The sequence below is a fragment of the Nansenia antarctica genome (genome assembly GCF_963989245.1).
Source record: "Nansenia antarctica genome assembly, chromosome: 2".
Classification (NCBI taxonomy): domain Eukaryota; kingdom Metazoa; phylum Chordata; class Actinopteri; order Argentiniformes; family Microstomatidae; genus Nansenia; species Nansenia antarctica.
The window spans coordinates 71,110,595-71,129,532 of record NC_137675.1 but is presented as its reverse complement, the minus strand read 5'-3'; the positions used below and the strand labels follow the sequence as shown (position 1 = coordinate 71,129,532).

General features: G+C 44.1%; 3 protein-coding genes across 3 annotated transcripts; 2 read left to right on the top strand and 1 right to left on the bottom strand.

Moving 5' to 3' along the window:
• Positions 1–883: 883 nt before the first annotated feature.
• LOC308150542 (kelch-like protein 10) lies at positions 884–2,758 on the top strand (the record flags this gene model as incomplete). Its single annotated transcript, XM_080523360.1, has 4 exons — positions 884–1,303; positions 1,421–2,041; positions 2,162–2,311; positions 2,399–2,758. 4 exons carry the CDS (start codon positions 884–886, stop codon positions 2,756–2,758), a joined length of 1,551 nt encoding a protein of 516 aa, XP_080379486.1.
• Positions 2,759–5,218: 2,460 nt separating this feature from the next.
• LOC308150541 (G1/S-specific cyclin-D2-like) lies at positions 5,219–11,338 on the bottom strand (the record flags this gene model as incomplete). Its single annotated transcript, XM_080523359.1, has 6 exons — positions 5,219–5,281; positions 5,633–5,775; positions 7,781–7,940; positions 8,267–8,482; positions 8,723–8,893; positions 11,324–11,338. The coding sequence occupies 6 exons, from the start codon at positions 11,336–11,338 to the stop codon at positions 5,219–5,221; spliced, it is 768 nt and encodes a 255-aa protein (XP_080379485.1).
• Positions 11,339–13,504: 2,166 nt separating this feature from the next.
• LOC308150540 (kelch-like protein 10) lies at positions 13,505–15,921 on the top strand (the record flags this gene model as incomplete). Its single annotated transcript, XM_080523358.1, has 5 exons — positions 13,505–13,650; positions 13,980–14,469; positions 14,584–15,204; positions 15,325–15,474; positions 15,562–15,921. 5 exons carry the CDS (start codon positions 13,505–13,507, stop codon positions 15,919–15,921), a joined length of 1,767 nt encoding a protein of 588 aa, XP_080379484.1.
• Between the last annotated feature and the right edge of the window lie 3,017 nt (positions 15,922–18,938).

Genomic DNA, 18,938 nt, shown 5'->3' with positions numbered 1-18,938 from the left:
GGCAAAATATATACAACAAAAGTCAATATGGTTTAAATGATGCTGTCATTTCATACAGGGCACCCTCAAAAATGAGATGATGAAGAAGAAGAAGAACATTAATATTTCCTTATGATGGTGTCAGCTTATTGTGAAAATGGTATCTGAGACATTCTAATTTTGTATCACTCACTGTGATGTAATAATGCACAATTCTAGAACATAATGTTACCACATGTAAGGGGAATGAAGGTTCACATTGCTCAAAAGAATATAGTTGCAGTGTGCCACCTCTTGCCCAAAAAGTGGATATTAAAGATATTCAACACAAGAATGAATGAACTGCAAGAGGCGTCCACCTCTACATTTCAGAGATGCAACATGGAGAGAAAAATGAGTTCCATGGCCTGTACAATATTTAATGAGCTACGACTGGAAGGAAAATTCTGTGACGTGGTGATTAAAGTCAATGGCATCGACTTCAACGCACACAAGAATATCCTTTGCGGCTGCAGTCCATATTTCCGGTGAGTGTCTTAACTTTGTGGGGATGTGGCCATGATGGATGGATCCAAAGGATAATCAGAAGAAAATAGCCAGATCCTACAAGAGCTTACACATTGTTCTTTGTGGCAGCAATGATACATTCTATAAAAGATAGCATGCAACAATTGATTCATAATATTTGTGTACCCCTCTTTATATTGTGATATACTTGCAGAGGGTGTTTATTATATTGCTGTGCTGTATTGAAAAGAGTATTGAGAAAATCTGGTACAGTATATGGATGATTCCTGACCATCATATCCCTCCTCTCTAAACCCTGACCCACAGAGCTCTCTTCACAAGTGGCTGGAACAACTTAGAAAAGCGGGTGAACAACATTCCTGGTGTGTCACCGGACATGATGCGTCTCATTATTGAGTATGCCTACACACGCTCTGTGCCTGTCACCGACGAGAATGTGGAGCAGCTTCTGGTGGCTGCAGACCAGTTCTCTGTCATGGGCATTGTGCGAGCCTGCTGTGACTACCTAGAGGCCCAGCTGTGCCCGGAGAACTGCATTGGGATCTGTACGTTTGCAGACTTCTACTCCTGCCCTGAGCTCAGGCGCAGGTCCTCTCTCTTCATCCTGCATCACTTTAAGGAGATGGTGCGTAGCTCCAAGGAGTTCCTGGAACTCTCGCTGTGGCAGTTTCGTGACATCATTGAGAAGGACGACCTGAACGTGAAGCAGGAAGATGTAGTGTTTGAGGCCATCCTGCACTGGATTGGCCATTCTCCTCAAGACCGCAACGCCCAGATCTCTGTGCTGTTGCCTAAGGTGACTGAGAGTTGGACAACACAGTTAGACCTACGTAAATGTTTGATGCATTTCATAAAGGTGTATCGGCTGCCGACTGCATTCTGTGTCTATATCTGTCTGTGTCTGTTTGCTTAGGTACGCATGGCCTTGATGACAGCAGACTACTTCATGAACAATGTGAAGAATAATCCACTGGTGAGAGTCAATGATGACTGCAAGCCCATCATCATCAACGCACTGAAGGCCATGGATGACCTGAAGATGAATGGGCCCTCCAGCTCTGACTTCGGCAACCCTCTGACCCGCCCTCGCCTGCCCTATGCCATCTTACTGGCCATCGGTGGTGGCCCCACCAATGGCATTGAGGCGTATGATGCACGGGCTGACCGATGGGTCAATGTGACTCGAGAGGAGGAGAGAGCACGGGTCTACCACGGTGCTGCCTACCACGGTGCTGCCTACCTCAATGGCTTTGTGTACTGCGTGGGAGGCTTTGACAGCGTTGACTACTTCAACAGTGAGCGCAAGTTCAACCCAGTCACACACACTTGGCACCAAGTGGCACCCATGCACTCACGGCGCTGCTACGTCAGTGTGGCTGTGCTGGGTGGCTGCATCTACGCCATGGGCGGCTTTGATGGCTATGTGCGACTTAACACTGCTGAGCGCTATGAGCCTGAGACCAACCAGTGGACACTCATCTCACCCATGCATGAGCAGAGAAGTGATGCCAGTGCCACCACACTTTTTGGAAAGGTAAGTGGAACAGAGGAATAGGTAAGACTAACTGTACCTGGAACACAACTTGATAACTATGGTACAATGAATCTATTAAAAAGCCAGGATGGATGAATTTACAAGTTGCCTTATCTCTAGGTATACATATGTGGTGGTTTCAATGGGAATGAGTGCCTGTTCACAGCAGAGTGCTTCAACCCTGAGACCAACCAATGGACTCTGATCGCCCCCATGAGAAGCCGACGCAGTGGGGTGGGGGTCATCGCCTATGGGGAGCAGGTCTATGCGGTGAGACCTACATAAAAATACACAATAAATCTATGCTCAAGTTCTGATATTGTATTATTGACCCACATTTCTCCTATCCTCTCTTAGGTGGGCGGCTTTGATGGAGCCAACCGTCTGCAAAACGCAGAGTGCTACAATCCCCAGACCAACACCTGGCGCGCAGTTCCCACCATGCTCAACCCACGGAGCAACTTTGGTATCGAGGTGGTGGATGATCTTCTGTTTGTGGTGGGCGGCTTCAATGGCCCCTTCAATGTGGAGTGCTATGATGAGAAGACAGGTGAGTGGCATGACGCCCATTACATGGGGATCTTCCGCAGTGGCGTTAGCTGCTGTGTGGTGCACGGACTACCCAATGTGCTCGAGTATGCTGCCCCGCGAGATACCCTGCAGAACCCCCGGGAGGAGCTCAAACTGTCCACCTCCAATATCATCCTTACTGTCTGACACCATATCTACCCACCATTACCGCCCATCCCTACATGACCCAGTCCTGCCCACTGCAGTCCATCTGGGCAGAGACAGAAACTATCCAAATAAATCCTTCAAGTGCCCATGGAAATCACATAACATTTCTGTCTTTCTTATTGCTTCTATCAGGCCAGGTGGTACAATTATTTTTCTACAATGAACGTATAAGGGAGGCTTTAATTGAATGCTAGTTTGCAATCATGTCTTAACTTTGCTGGGCAAGCCCATGCCCATTAAGTAAGTAAGTAAGTAAGTAAGTAAGTAAGTACATTTTATTTATAAAGCAACTTTCGAAACAAAGTTACAAAGTGCTGTACAGTGGACATCACATAAAAACAATCAGGTAAAAACAAGTTAACACAAGGCACATAAGGGCATAAGAGCAATAACACAACAAGAGATAAAACAAAACAATGACCTATAGAAGTGGGTCAGGTGAAAATGTCATGAAATAAAGTGCAAACAAAACAAACTGTGTGTTTTTAACAAGTTCTTAAAACAATCAACGGATTGAGCATTCTTTATCGCCACTGGGAGGGCGTTATTAATGTAAACATTTCCAGTGAAGTAGCTGCCATCTTATTGTGACATTTTTGTTTATCCCGCCCCTTCATCACCCAGCGTTGATGACACGGATGGTTCCGGTTACACTGGTATCAATGCAGGCTAGTTCGCCAGACAGCACTAAGGTTCGGAAGTTCCAGAACGCAAACTGGAACGGTTCCGTGGCGGTGTGAAAGCCCTATCAGGGTGTCATAGATTATATGCTTTGGAATGTCTAAATCTGTACCAACTTGGTGTACCAATGTAATTGTTATGATTCTTGGTTTTGTTTGACAATTAAATGTTTGTATTCTCTTGATTTGCCTGAGTGTCTCTGGCCAGCCTGTAAAAGCTTGGGGACACTGTGGAACTGCGGTCTCCCTCCAGTGGCTCTGGAGTGAACATGTTCCTCCTTCCTCAAGTCTCTCTCTCTCCATCATATTCCCCTCCATGGTCCCTAGACGACTGCCACGGCAACAGAACTCTAATCCACACTTAGTTTTCTTTATTTCACTTCTTGTTTAAAAAAAACTTCTTGGAACTGGACTATGACTGGGATGTGGTGATAACTTATTAGTTTTTTGATTGATTATTTTAGGACTGTAGGGGGAAGAGGAACAAGGGCAGTAGGTTTTAAATGTGTACAACAGTAGTCAACTAAGGAGGTCATAACTTCATATTTTTGTTTTGTTTTTGACCTTTTTCAGTATTAAGTTTTTGTCGTTTGCAAAGATTCTTTGTTTGCCAAGTCATATCAGCTACTTGCACACAAATATGAAAACTAGCTACCAGGAAATAAAAGAGAGAATCTAAGAGTTTTTTCTTGAGTGGGATACGATCCATGTTTGCCAAAGTGCCAGATGTATCTTTTGTGTCACCTTGTACCCGGTCCCACTGGCCTGACCTGGCCCAGCAAATCAATAAAAATGGAAGTTATTCTGATCTGAATTACATCTTTCATTGTTTATGACCTTGTTAGAGATGTTTATGGTTGTTGTGATATAAAATGGTGATTCAAATGGTGAACTCAAGTACAACTCAAGAATATGAAAACGAAAAGCAGCATTTTCATAATAATTCATATTGTATTAAGAGGAAACACTACTCTGAGCTCACAGACCTGCAGAGATCCAGTGCAATACATTGGCATGTACCAGAAATAACAAGTTAACAATGGTCTGAAACGTTTTACCCCTGAGGGGAAGGCTGAGATAATTCTCTGAAGCTAGCTAAAGTTATACTAAAGTTTTAGAAAATACTTCGCAGTAACAACATAAAGAAACTTGAAACATACTCTTAAGTGTAACTGAAAAGAACATTTGGAAATCACAAAATGATAGCCACAATTCATGTTGTCTATCTAGTGTTGTCTCAGTTATACTAAAGTTTTAGAAAATACTTCGCAGTAACAACATAAAGAAACTTGAAACATACTCTTAAGTGTAACTGAAAAGAACATTTGGAAATCACAAAATGATAGCCACAATTCATGTTGTCTATCTAGTGTTGTCTCAGTTATACTAAAGTTTTAGAAAATACTTCGCAGTAACAACATAAAGAAACTTGAAACATACTCTTAAGTGTAACTGAAAAGAACATTTGGAAATCACAAAATGATAGCCACAATTCATGTTGTCTATCTAGTGTAAACACAGATAGCTTATGAGGCATTTTTGTTTCTCATCACAGACACTCCAAATTTGTTCAGTGGACATGTGATAGTACTTCTCCACCTAGTCTCACATGGTGGTTAGGGCACCGGTCTAGCTGTTATTACATATAAATAAACCCCATTCTTTTAGAGAACACTGATTGGTTGCTTGGTGACTTGGATGTCAGTGGGGGTGCAGCTGCCCTCTGGGCGTCCCTGACCAGCACCTGTCACCTGGGAGCCTATAGGGGGAGGTGCAGCTCCAGAACCGCCTCCAACTGGTTATAGCAGCAGCAGAGAGAATCCTGTTCAGGGCCAGAGAAGCAAATCAACAGTTCAAGATATGTGAACAGCTGGTAAAACACAGATCCCCTGGTCATTACTTAGTTCTACTATATGAGCATGTCTACCTGAGCAAAGCATAGAGTATCATTTCTACACATCCTCTTTGATCAAAACTAGTTTGCTTCAGGATTAAATAAATGAGCCATGTTTGGGAATGGAAACCTGTTTTAGTCGTTTTTTTTACTTTTACTTGCAAAACAGCAACAGCTAGACTGGCTTCGTGGGAGGTCCCAGATAAACAAGGAAGAGACATGCACTGGTGTAGACAATGTTTAAAGGAGCAACAGGTTTCAGGTTAATTATTACCATACCAGATCAATGGCTAAAACGTCGGCCAGAAGTCGCATGAGGGAACCGCTGTTGAGCCCACCCTCCAGGAGATTCAGCCGGAGGATGGCCGCCCCCACACTGGCACAGGCAAGGGTGGACGGCAAGTACAGGCAAAAAGTAAACTCTTAAGACAGGGGGACGACAAGACAAGAGACAAGCTATGTCAGTAAAGTTTGGGAATGGCATGCTCAACTCAATATCAACAACTTAATTGGGCGTAGGCAGGGTTAAAAAAACAACTCATTTATAAAGTAAGAAAAAACACAAGAAATACTCTTCAAATATTGATTGCATTTGCACAGATTAAAGGGAACCAATTGATGAATATCATTATCAACCTAGACGGGAAGGATGACACAGCATCCTTTGGGAACAAGAAACACAACACCAGGCTGCGACCGCAAATCATTTCTTAACAATTGGTTGGTAGTAGTTCAGAGGAGGACATCCTTAATCCCCGAGGCAAGATACCGTAAAAGGCCAGGAATGCCACCATCATAGACCCGCCCTGACAGACAGACAATGGAAAGTGCTTTAAAAAGGGATGTTTCCCAAAACCTGATAATCCCAGCCCTAACCCGCCGGCCCCCAGGGAAGGAAGACGATGAGACAACGAATTAGTCCGTCTGCCTCCGACACCTTTCAGAATGGGCTTCAAAGCCGGGAGTCAGGAATTGGTCGAATCCGTATAGACAATGTCACAGTCAATACAAAATGGCCCTGACGTGCCCCGCGGTGGTGTAGCGGTCTAAGCACTGGCCACTAGTGCAAGCTGCCCACCGGGGACTGGGATCGAATCCCAGCTCGCCAGATCCGGATATGGCTGGGGCACACACGGGGAGCGGCATATTGGGCGGCCGCTCCCGAGGGCGGTATAGGAGTATTTCCGGACAAGGATCCGTCGCGCCCCCGGGGTGCCGGAATAACGGTGCTGGGCTCGAGGAGCCAGTCAGCTAGTCTGCCTGGCGGCCTCCTCTGGGACTGCCGGCCACGGGGTCGTGCGGCGGATCCTTCGCAATAGGCAGGGGATAATTGGATGCTAGGTTGGGTTCAATTGGCTACCAAATTGGGTGAAAAAGGGATCAAATCTGAAAAACAAATTTAAAAAAATAATAATAATGGCCCTGACTAGCCTATATCCCAGGGACTGGTTGCCTTGGGCCACCTTGTGGGAGATTCGTGGGAAATCAGGCAGTTGAATGGACGGACATGGGTCTTTCAACACCGCACAATACAGGATTACACAAACTCAGCCCCCCCGTATCCCCAATGAACCGCTGACACCACGTAATCAAAGTTATGGCTGCTGCGTGGCCATTGTTCAACACGCTCACTGAATAGGTGAAAGGCATGCTATTATCATCAACATTCATCAAGGAAGTGTCAGAGCTCTCAGATGTCTATGATAATGACTGTGACAATGACAGTGGCGATTGTCCAGTATGTGTTTGACTTAAAGAAGTGTTTGACACAGGAGAATTCGATTCCATGTCAAACAAATGTCTTTAAACATTTATATTTGTTACATATTACATAAAAAATATTTATACTTGTGTGTTACTTACTTATTACACTGTATTGTTGATGTTGATTGACGTAGTGGAGCTGCTCTGCCTTAAGCATTTCGTTGCATTGTATACGATATAATGACAAATAAACTTGAAAATAGTTTAGTAATAAGTACTGTTCTATGAGATTGCCGTTGCTAGTACTTGCTAGGACCCTAACCCTGACCCTAACCCAAGGACATTTGTGACACAGTCTGATCAATTGTCCGCATGTCGGCAACCAATACAAATTTTCAGACTTTTCTTTTGAAACACGGAACTACGTTTCAACGTTGTTGAGAATCACAACACAAACTCGCTAGTCAAGCCAAAATACTGCAAGGCAATGGATTAGGTGAGTAATCCCCACTGCTACCTAGTTAAGTATAACACTACTTTACATTATTAGAAGGCTCACAAAACAAGCTGTGTTAGTTGACTAGCGATGTGATTTTCAACAACACGGAAATGTATTCAAATTTTCAGAACGAAAAGTCTGATCATTACATCAGATACCGACATGAGGACCAAAACATTAGAACGTGTCACATCATTGACATGTTACTGAACACCTGCCTCTACCTTTGGCTGCCAGAGCAATGTAGGAGTGGACATGCCTGCGCAGCGCATGGAGGTTGTGAGGGATTATGGGCATGCCGTGAAGAATCAGCTCCAGGAAGTCAGAGGGTAAGACAGAGGCCAGATCCCAGTCTAACGCTGAGACCACCGCAAGTTCCAACTGCTGTAACACACACACACACACACACACACACGCCCACGCACACGCACACGCCCACGCCCACACACACACACACACACACACACACACACACACACACACACACACACACACAATCACAATCAGTTGCATAATGGACTAGTATACACGTTTCAATGGCAAACCAGCTTCCATGATATACAGACCCCCTAAGTAATGGGACAGTGAAGCAATTGTTGAAGACGAACAAATGATTCAGTGTCCCATTACTTACACTGGGGCTGTATACACCTTCTTTCATATCAATAATCCCTTTCACATAGAACCTGACAAACAAATGTTGTGTTTACCAGGAGCTCTGATACTGAAATTGCATTGTCAGAGTAAACGCAGAGCTTGCCGGCATCGAGGGGTACTGTCTCTCTCAGTTTAGAGGCCAGGAACATGCAAACCGCCCCTAAGCGCTGCAGGCTGGCCCTTTGAACAGGAAGGCGACTCAAGTAACGGTCCAGGTAATGGACAGCCAAAGGAAACACCTCGTCTTCACACCTCGTCTCCTCGCAAACCTGTCGGGGGGAATAGGAGTTGGGGGAAAACCTAATAGCCAATGTACTTCTTCTTGTGTCAGGTTGTGATTACTCTGGTTCATAATACCACCAGCCCTGCTGAATGTCATGTCATGTGTTGGAACTTGGAAGGTGTGTAGGCACAGAGCAAGATGTCAAAAGATGTCATGTAGGCTAATACATCATCTACACTGAATTCATCGTTTTTGAAGATGGTTTTCTCATTCACATTTGTTATACCTCTAGCATCCACACCGCCAGTACTCTCCTCATACATGGCTGGATGTCTGTCTGAACTGTGCCGAAGTAGGACGTGGAGGGCCGGCTGGTCTTCTCCAGGGCCAAGAGGTTGTGCAACGTCCGGTGGTCCCGTGCTAGCTCCGGGTCAGAGCTAGCCCGGATAAACGAGCACTGGAAAGATTCAGCTGGGGTGGTTCGGCGCTGAAAAATCTAGATGTTTAAAATACAGTTAAATGCTGAAGGAACCTTGTCGTCCGTCAGCTGCCTAGTAGCTATCACACAACCAGGACTGTGTGGACTTTCTCTTGTGGAGGTCCTGATCTGGAAGGCCTTGTATTGAAGGTCTCTTGAGGAATATGTTAATTTAGAAGTCAGATTTAGTTGTCAAAATTGCTGGTGGATAACTTCTCTCTCCTGTTTCGACCCCGATGACAGGAACAGCCAAAAATGCAAATGCACGGTGCAGATCAGTAATAAGACAGACAGTAATACTTAAAACTGACAGAAAGACAGTAATACTAATGCTACATGATAGCTATTTCTTTCTAGTCCAAGAGCATTAGCTCAAAATTGAGTCAAACCCGGAACAAATTTGTAACAAGCTGAATTTTTCAGGATATGTTCAGAATACCTTTAGGAATAACATACTAAAAGTCCCTGTGAATCCCCCTTGTGCTTTCTGAGATATTCAAGATGGCGTCCAAAATTGCCGCTATTTGGAGATTTTTCCATATCTCAGGCTTAAAACATACCGTAATACAAATGCAATAAAAATGTTAAAATATATGTTTTCTCATACAAGGAATCCAAATTCACCATTGACACACTGCTAAAATTAAAGTTAACCAAGATTACAAGGTCATTAATGTGACAATGACACACAATTCACATAGTGTACCCATTAAGCCCAGGCACCATTTAAGCCCATTTGTAACTTTGAAGTCATTTTTTAGAAAAAGAGGGGCCTGTCTAATGCTATTCATTATTTTGTCTAATCACACAATGTCTTTATTGTTAGTTTTTATTTGCCACCAATCACATTTGTCAATATTGAATAAGGCTCGCTTACATCTGTAACAGTTTGATGTTTGATGAGTCTGTGAAACAGACTGGCTGCTTGGTGAATGAGCTCTGCAGAGCTTGAGAGAAGAAGCATATTTGTAGGTTTACGAGATAAACCTAAAAAGGAAAAAAAGAATAAATAAATAATAATAATAAATAATAATAAATAAATAAATAAAGAGGTTTGTCAAGATATAGTTGACCAAGATGAAGATGCAACTCAGGTCAACGAAGATGAAACTCTACGAGAGTTTCAACAGTTTCTCACTCATCACCTGGAACAAGCTGCCACACAGAGCAGAACAGGAAAGTTATGGGTACAGTACATCAACCAGGTGTTCCTCATGCTCAACTTCATCAGAGCCGAAAGGACAGGCAACTGGAAAGGGCTCTGCACACAGCGTGCGATTTCTGTTGCGCGTCAACGTTCCATTTTGAAGTTTGAATGGAAGTCTATGAGAAAATCATAAAACATTGCATCCCAATGCACACAGCGTGCGATGCAATTTCTGTTGTATGTTCTCATAGACTTCCATTCAAACTTCAAAATGGAACGTTGACGCGCAACAGAAATCGCACGCTGTGTGCAGAGCCCTGAAGTTTCATCTTCACTGTGTGCAGGGAATGATCCCACATTTCCATGCAGCAGGTCATCTTCCATATGCCAAGTCTGCAAGACTGTACTTGCAGCAGATGAACTCCATCCAACAAGTCATGCCACCTGAGGAGTACACATTGTTCTCTTCAAAGGGGTACTTCACCATCCGTCGAGCCAACGAGTTCTGGTCTGGCAACTTCTCTGACCAGACAATTGAGCAGTTCCTGATGAGGATGCTGAAAACTAGTGGAGGGATGACCCATGGTAGAGGAATAACAGACAGCACCTTGACCAAATGGGTGCATGCACTGCCTTACTGCGTCCCTGTGTGTGATGCTTTGGAGAAGTTCACCGGTGTGCATAGTGCTACCTCTGAACAACACAAAGATCTCCGATCATCCACTCAGGCTAAAGACAGCAAAGACTATGATGTCTTTATGCAGTGGCTGGAGATACATCCATCATTTGCAGGTTACCAGCCTGATCACCTAGTGTCTATAGCTACTGGTGTTATAGCTGACACATCCGTCAATTGTGACAATGCAGTCCAGATTGGTCTGGCTGCAGCCTCCAGGATAACAGGAAAAAAGTTATCAGAAATCACACTGCATCGCACTGACAAAGTCAAGACTATAGGGGATAAAAACACCATCAATGTCAGGGGACAAAACATGGTAGTGAATCCCAGTCTCCTTTTCAACAGAATCACCTGTGTCCTAAAGACAAGTTCTGACATGGAGCAGTTCATGTCATATGAGCTTGCTCCTCAACCTCCATCCCTGTTTCATAATGGTGTCATGCGAAAGACAACCAAGAGTGTTCTAGGTACTCTTCTCAAGTCATTTGCCCCTGTACAACCTAACATTCCAAAGAACTGCCAGTTTGTTCTAGATGGAGGCCATCTGTTGCAGTCTGTGGTGTGGCCACAGCCATCTACTTACGGAGATGTGTGCCATTGCTACATTGCCTACATCCTGAAACACTATGGGGCTGGTACTGTAACTGTGTTTGATGGCTACAGCATGATCTCTACCAAGGCAGCAGAGCAACTGCGCAGGGCAAAGAAGTCCACATCCAGTGACATCTTATTTGATCAGAACATGCCAACCACAACAACTCAGGCAGCATTTCTAGCAAATAGCCACAACAAGGAGCGTTTGATAGAGATGCTCAGTGACTTGCTGAGTCAAGCAGGTGTTCAGGTGAAGCAGGCACAAGCTGATGCAGATGCATTGATAGTCTCTACTGCTCTGTCATTGGCAGAGTCAATCAAACCAGTTGTTGTTGTTGGAACTGACACTGACCTGCTGGTAATGCTGGTGGCTCAAGCAACCACAAACATGGACCTTTACATGTTATGCTGCAAGAACCCCACAACTGTGTACAGGGTTCATGACATTCAAGGGAGCATTGGTAACACCAGTAAATATCTGATGGTGTTACATGCTATAACTGGATGTGACACTGTATCTGCTCTGTATCGCCAAGGGAAGCGTAAGGCATTCAATCTGGTGCATAAGAAGAAAGAGTATGATCTAATTGACACATTCATCAATGCTGCAAGTAGTCATCAGCAAGTACAACAAGCAGGTGAAAGCTTCCTCCTGAAGCTGTATGGAGCTTCCAGTTGTGAATCACTGGATCAGTTCCGATACATTGCTTACAATAAGGCAATCAGCAGAACTTCACTTTCCTCATCCTTCCAGTTGGCAACTTTGCCTCCAACAAGTGCTGCAGCCAAGCAACATTCATTCAGAACATATCTAATTGTTCAGGAATGGATGGGGAGGCCATTGCAGCCAACAGATTGGGGATGGAAAATGGAGGATATCTTGACTCCAGTTGAAACTGACCGCCCCATTGCTCCAGACACTCTGCTCAACATGATCTCTTGTGGCTGCAGAGCAGATGGCTGTGGAGTGTCATGTGGCTGCAGGAAGATGGGGGTACACTGCTCTGCCTTGTGTACAAAGTGCAGTGGTCAAACATGCAACAATGCAGCACCAATGCCATCTTTACTAGATGATGAGGGAGAAACTGAAGAATCAACACCAATTTCTGATGATGAGGATGATGACTGAAGTGATTTATTATTATGAAATGTCTCCATTCAAGAAACTAATGATGAAATTGACTTACTTACCCTAAAAAACATATTTTGACCTTTTAATTGCATTTGTATCAGGTTTTAAGCCTGAGATACGGAAAAATCTCCAAATGGCGGTCATTTTGGACGCCATCTTGAATATCTCAGAGAGCACAAGGGGGATTCACGGGGACTTTTAGTATGTCATTCCTAAAGGTATTCTGAACATATCCTGAAAAATTCAGCTTGTTACAAATTTGTTCCGGGTGTAACCCTATTACTACTGGACAATTCCGCGCTGCTACAGGTATGTGGTCCACGGTACCCTCGTGCTCGCTGCTGCACTTTTACCATGGCTGCGTTCGTAAATTCGCAGTGTGCGCTCACTGCCGGAGTTAGTAATTGCAGGGTGATGACTGCCTTGTTATGATGATACCCACTGACAGATGGCAACACGACATATTTAATACATACATTGAAAAACAATGACAATACACTTACCATAATTTGATAGAGGATCAACTATTTGGGTAGCAACTAGGAGAGCAACTAAAGATGTAAATACCTATCTTCCCTGTAACACAAAAGCAGTAATAAAGGTTCCTACCTAATTTGCCATCTGATGGAGCAGATACACAATTAATTCTTTATGCGATTTTGTTGTTGTTATAATGCCTAAATATATACAACAAAAGTCAATATGGTTTAAATGGTGCTGTCATTTCATACAGGGCACCCTCAAAAATGAGATGATGATGATGAAGAAGAAGAACATTAATATTTCCTTATGATGGTGTCAGCTTATTATGAAAATGGTATCTGAGACATTCTAATTTTGTATCACTCACTGTGATGTAATAATGCACAATTCTAGAACATAATGTTACCACATGTAAGGGGAATGAAGGTTCACATTGCTCAGAGGAATATAGTTGCAGTGTGCCACCTCTTGCCCAAAAAGTGGATATTAAAGATATTCAACACAAGAATGAATGAACTGGAAGAGGCGTCCACCTCTACATTTCAGAGATGCAACATGGAGAGAAAAATTAGTTCCATGGCCTGTACAATATTTAATGAGCTACGACTGGAAGGAAAATTCTGTGACGTGGTGATTAAAGTCAATGGCATCGACTTCAACGCACACAAGAATATCCTTTGCGGCTGCAGTCCATATTTCCGGTGAGTGTCTTAACTTTGTGGGGATGTGACCATGATGGATTGCAGGGATTCACTTGGCATGGATCCAAAGGATAATCAGAAGAAAATAGCCAGATCCTACAAGAGCTTACACATTGTTCTTTGTGGCAGCAATGATACATTCTATAAAAGATAGCATGCAACAATTGATTCATAATATTTGTGTACCCCTCTTTATATTGTCATATACTTGCAGAGAGGGTGTTTATTATATTGCTGTACTATATTGAAAAGAGTATTGAGAAAATCTGGTACAGTATATGGATGATTCCTGACCATCATATCCCTCCTCTCTAAACCCTGACCCACAGAGCTCTCTTCACAAGTGGCTGGAACAACTTAGAAAAGCGGGTGAACAACATTCCTGGTGTGTCACCGGACATGATGCGTCTCATTATTGAGTATGCCTACACACGCTCTGTGCCTGTCACCGACGAGAATGTGGAGCAGCTTCTGGTGGCTGCAGACCAGTTCTCTGTCATGGGCATTGTGCGAGCCTGCTGTGACTACCTAGAGGCCCAGCTGTGCCCGGAGAACTGCATTGGCATCTGTAAGTTTGCAGACTTCTACTCCTACCATGAGCTGAGGCGCAGGTCCTCTCTCTTCATCCTGCATCACTTTAAGGAGATGGTGCGTAGCTCCGAGGAGTTCCTGGAACTCTCGCTGTGGCAGTTTCGTGACATCATTGAGAAGGACGACCTGAACGTGAAGCAGGAAGATGTAGTGTTTGAGGCCATCCTGCGCTGGATTGGCCATTCTCCTCAAGACCGCGAAGCCCAGATCTCAGTGCTGTTGCCTAAGGTGACTGAGAGTTGGACAACACACGTAACACGTAAATGTTTGATGCATTTCATAAAGGTGTATCGGCTGCCGACTGCATTCTGTGTCTATATCTGTCTGTGTCTGTTTGCTTAGGTACGCATGGCCTTGATGACAGCAGACTACTTCATGAACAATGTGAAGAATAATCCACTGGTGAGAGTCAATGATGACTGCAAGCCCATCATCATCAACGCACTGAAGGCCATGGATGACCTGAAGATGAATGGGCCCTCCAGCTCTGACTTCGGCAACCCTCTGACCCGCCCTCGCCTGCCCTATGCCATCTTACTGGCCATCGGTGGCGGCCCCACCAATGGCATTGAGGCGTATGATGCACGGGCTGACCGATGGGTCAATGTGACTCCAGAGGAGGAGAGAGCACGGGTCTACCACGGTGCTGCCTACCACGGTGCTGCCTACCTCAATGGCTTTGTGTACTGCGTGGGAGGCTTTGACACCGTTGACTACTTCAACAGTGAGCGCAAGTTCAACCCAGTCACACACACTTGGCACCAAGTGGCACCCATGCACTCACGGCGCTGCTACGTCAGTGTGGCTGTGCTGGGTGGCTGCATCTACGCCATGGGCGGCTTTGATGGCTATGTGCGACTTAACACTGCTGAGCGCTATGAGCCTGAGACCAACCAGTGGACACTCATTTCACCCATGCATGAGCAGAGAAGTGATGCCAGTGCCACCACACTTTTTGGAAAGGTAAGTGGAACAGAGGAATAGGTAAGACTAACTGTACCTGGAACACAACTTGATAACTATGGTACAATGAATCTATTAAAAAGCCAGGATGGATGAATTTACAAGTTGCCTTAACTCTAGGTATACATATGTGGTGGTTTCAATGGGAATGAGTGCCTGTTCACAGCAGAGTGCTTCAACCCTGAGACCAACCAATGGACTCTGATCGCCCCCATGAGAAGCCGACGCAGTGGGGTGGGGGTCATCGCCTATGGGGAGCAGGTCTATGCGGTGAGACCTACATAAAAATACACAATAAATCTATGCTCAAGTTCTGATATTGTGTTATTGACCCACATTTCTCCTATCCTCTCTTAGGTGGGCGGCTTTGATGGAGCCAACCGTCTGCAAAACGCAGAGTGCTACAATCCCCAGACCAACACCTGGCGCGCAGTTCCCACCATGCTCAACCCACGGAGCAACTTTGGTATCGAGGTGGTGGATGATCTTCTGTTTGTGGTGGGCGGCTTCAATGGCCCCTTCAATGTGGAGTGCTATGATGAGAAGACAGATGAGTGGCATGACGCCCATTACATGGGGATCTTCCGCAGTGGCGTTAGCTGCTGTGTGGTGCACGGACTACCCAATGTGCTTGAGTATGCTGCCCCGCGAGATACCCTGCAGAACCCCCGGGAGGAGCTCAAACTGTCCACCTCCAATATCATCCTTACTGTCTGACACCATATCTACCCACCATTACCGCCCATCCCTACATGACCCAGTCCTGCCCACTGCAGTCCATCTGGGCAGAGACAGAAACTATCCAAATAAATCCTTCAAGTGCCCATGGAAATCACATAACATTTCTGTCTTTCTTATTGCTTCTATCAGGCCAGGTGGTACAATTATTTTTCTACAATGAACGTATAAGGGAGGCTTTAATTGAATGCTAGTTTGCAATCATGTCTTAACTTTGCTGGGCAAGCCCATGCCCATTAAGTAAGTAAGTAAGTAAGTAAGTAAGTAAGTAAGTACATTTTATTTATAAAGCATCTTTCGAAACAAAGTTACAAAGTGCTGTACAGTGGACATCACATAAAAACAATCAGGTAAAAACAAGTTAACACAAGGCACATAAGGGCATAAGAGCAATAACACAACAAGAGATAAAACAAAACAATGACCTATAGAAGTGGGTCAGGTGAAAATGTCATGAAATAAAGTGTAAACAAAACAAGTGTGTTTTTAACAAGTTCTTAAAACAATCAACGGATTGAGCATTCTTTATCGCCACTGGGAGGGCGTTATTAATGTCCATCAATACGTGTATCGTCTACATGTAAATACCTTCCAAACAAAAGACAAATGATATCGCTTGCCTTGAAAGATGCATACACATATTGGGCTACACAACAATCATGTAGATTAGCTATCCATTTCAACCCCACATTCAAGACAGATCAGGCATCAAGGTTATATTTAAAAAGTTACTTTGTTGCCCCCTAGTGGGTATTGAATGCAATATGTCATCTGTACAGTTATGTGCTGCTGAACTATGAGTGCGGATAATGATATTGTCAATGGGACTCCATCTTGGAGGACAGTAACTATCCTGTTTATTTGTTATTGTTAGATGTTGAAATGATTGTCAACCCTGTTGCAGGTTACTGGACTGATCTGGCTAATCTGCCAGTGGTCGCTATTGCACCGACATCACAGAATTGACTTGGTGTGGTCAACTTCATTATCTGGCAGCGACTAGAGGCCTTTCTTTCCTGACATCTTACCATTTCAATCATGTCCTTTGAGCATTATTGCTTTATGCCCATAGTACGTCAAATCCAATTTGTATGAAAACAAAACAAGCATCTAAAAAGGTCCAGGGTCAGAGCTTCTGAACATTTAAGTCCTGGATTCTTTCCAGTCTATAGAGGTTTGTTTTTATAATATTTGCATGCTGAGACCAAATTGCGTATCTCTCATTGTCTTGAGTTTCAGACTCTCAGTTCCTCTCACCACTGTTTGACCCCTGTGTTCAATAATCCATGACATTCTGCTCTGAACCATGATCCAGACGAGAGGAGACTCACATGCCTGGCCTGATGGGCACCATACTCCCGTGCTACAGGGCATACTGAATTTGAATGTTTGCAGACAGGCACGCTGCATCATGCAAGGCAGGGGTGTCAAATAAATCTTGGCCCATGGGACACAGTTGTCTCCTCCAAGGTCTGGAGAGCTGAATAACAAGAGTTCTCAGACATATTATATATTTGTAATAGTTGCATCATCATTCCGAGACAGGTTGTATATTGTTTTAATCCCTTCTCTTTTTATCCAAGTAGGTTTCGAGTTAAATATGTAATTACATATTTTTCAGAACATATTTCTTCGTGCAAAAACATATTTTTCAATAACAAGACTTGGCGGACCAGCCTCACATTATCTCTCCAGTCCACCCTGTTACAAATATCAAGCCGATGGGAACGTATGAATACATTTTGAACAGCATGCAATTAAATGAAAGAAAATCAATTTAACTCTTTTCCTGAGAGAGGCTCTGGGGCTAATTGCTTTCTCTAGACCCCAAAAAAACCCAAACATTTCTGCATGACAAGCACACGACTCCTAACTATGAAAGATAGCACTGCCAGTACATGGCACATGTGAAGACAGTTATATCACTAACATGCACCATCATAAGAACATCATACCAGAGTGTTCGGGCTGGGCCGGGCTCTTTGACGCAGACACACGTAGCGTTCCGGCTGTGAAAAAAAGTGAAAGTGTCAGCAAGAATCAGAAATAGGCTTAGGGCCCGGCTAGGACTCGGGCCGGGGTAAATGTTAGCTCGTTGGGAAGGGTAGGGCCGGGCCTGAATGCCACAGGTTTGGGCTGGGCTCGGGGTGAGATTTCAGGCCCGTGCAGACCTCTAGTATATGCTAATATTACACATTTCCAATACTACACTGCAGGTCACTGTCCGGACTGAGTGGGGGCCCTTGGGTGCTTGTGGGCTGCAAGGCCTCAGCTACTCCTGTGGGTACGTGTCAGCTACAGGGTGTCTGTGACGCCACTGCCCATGCATTAATCCCGGTCTGACAATGTATCAATTGCAATGGAATTGCATTACAATTTATTTTTCACCATTTCATGTTTGTTTTACTTTTTTGCTCAGCCTCTTAGACACCCTGCTAACCTCCGCAAAACTCAATCAAAGTGATTATTTGGCAAAATGCCAACTTCCCCATAGAGGCAAGTAAAGCAACCATTATGTGAGATGAGCAACTCTGTCAGGTTGGCCCTCCAATTAACCCTGTTTTCCTATGTAATGCGTGACCAATCACTGGGGCTGCATGTTTAGATTAGAGTAAATGGGACCGGGAGATCTTTTTCTTTGTGCACTGTTTGTAATGTGGTTTAGGGACAAGGGATTCTGTGGAGTGTGGGAAACAGGCGCGGTGGGATAGAGATCATGTTTATGCTTTCCATGAGGATGATCTTCCTGTGTTAAATCTGCCAGGGTTTATTATTTATATTCATGTATTCCTGTTAAGAACAGAAGTTGTTTTAATCATCTTATATTTTCTATGAGAAGGAATGCCTTAAATATGACTTCAGAACCATTGATTTATGATAATTTGGAACAAATGCGTCTGTGTGTGTATGGCTGGCAGTGTTAGAGGGGGACTCCTTGACTAGAGATTGTGGTCACAGCCAAGTATATGAATTATACATGTGACAAACTGAAGTGG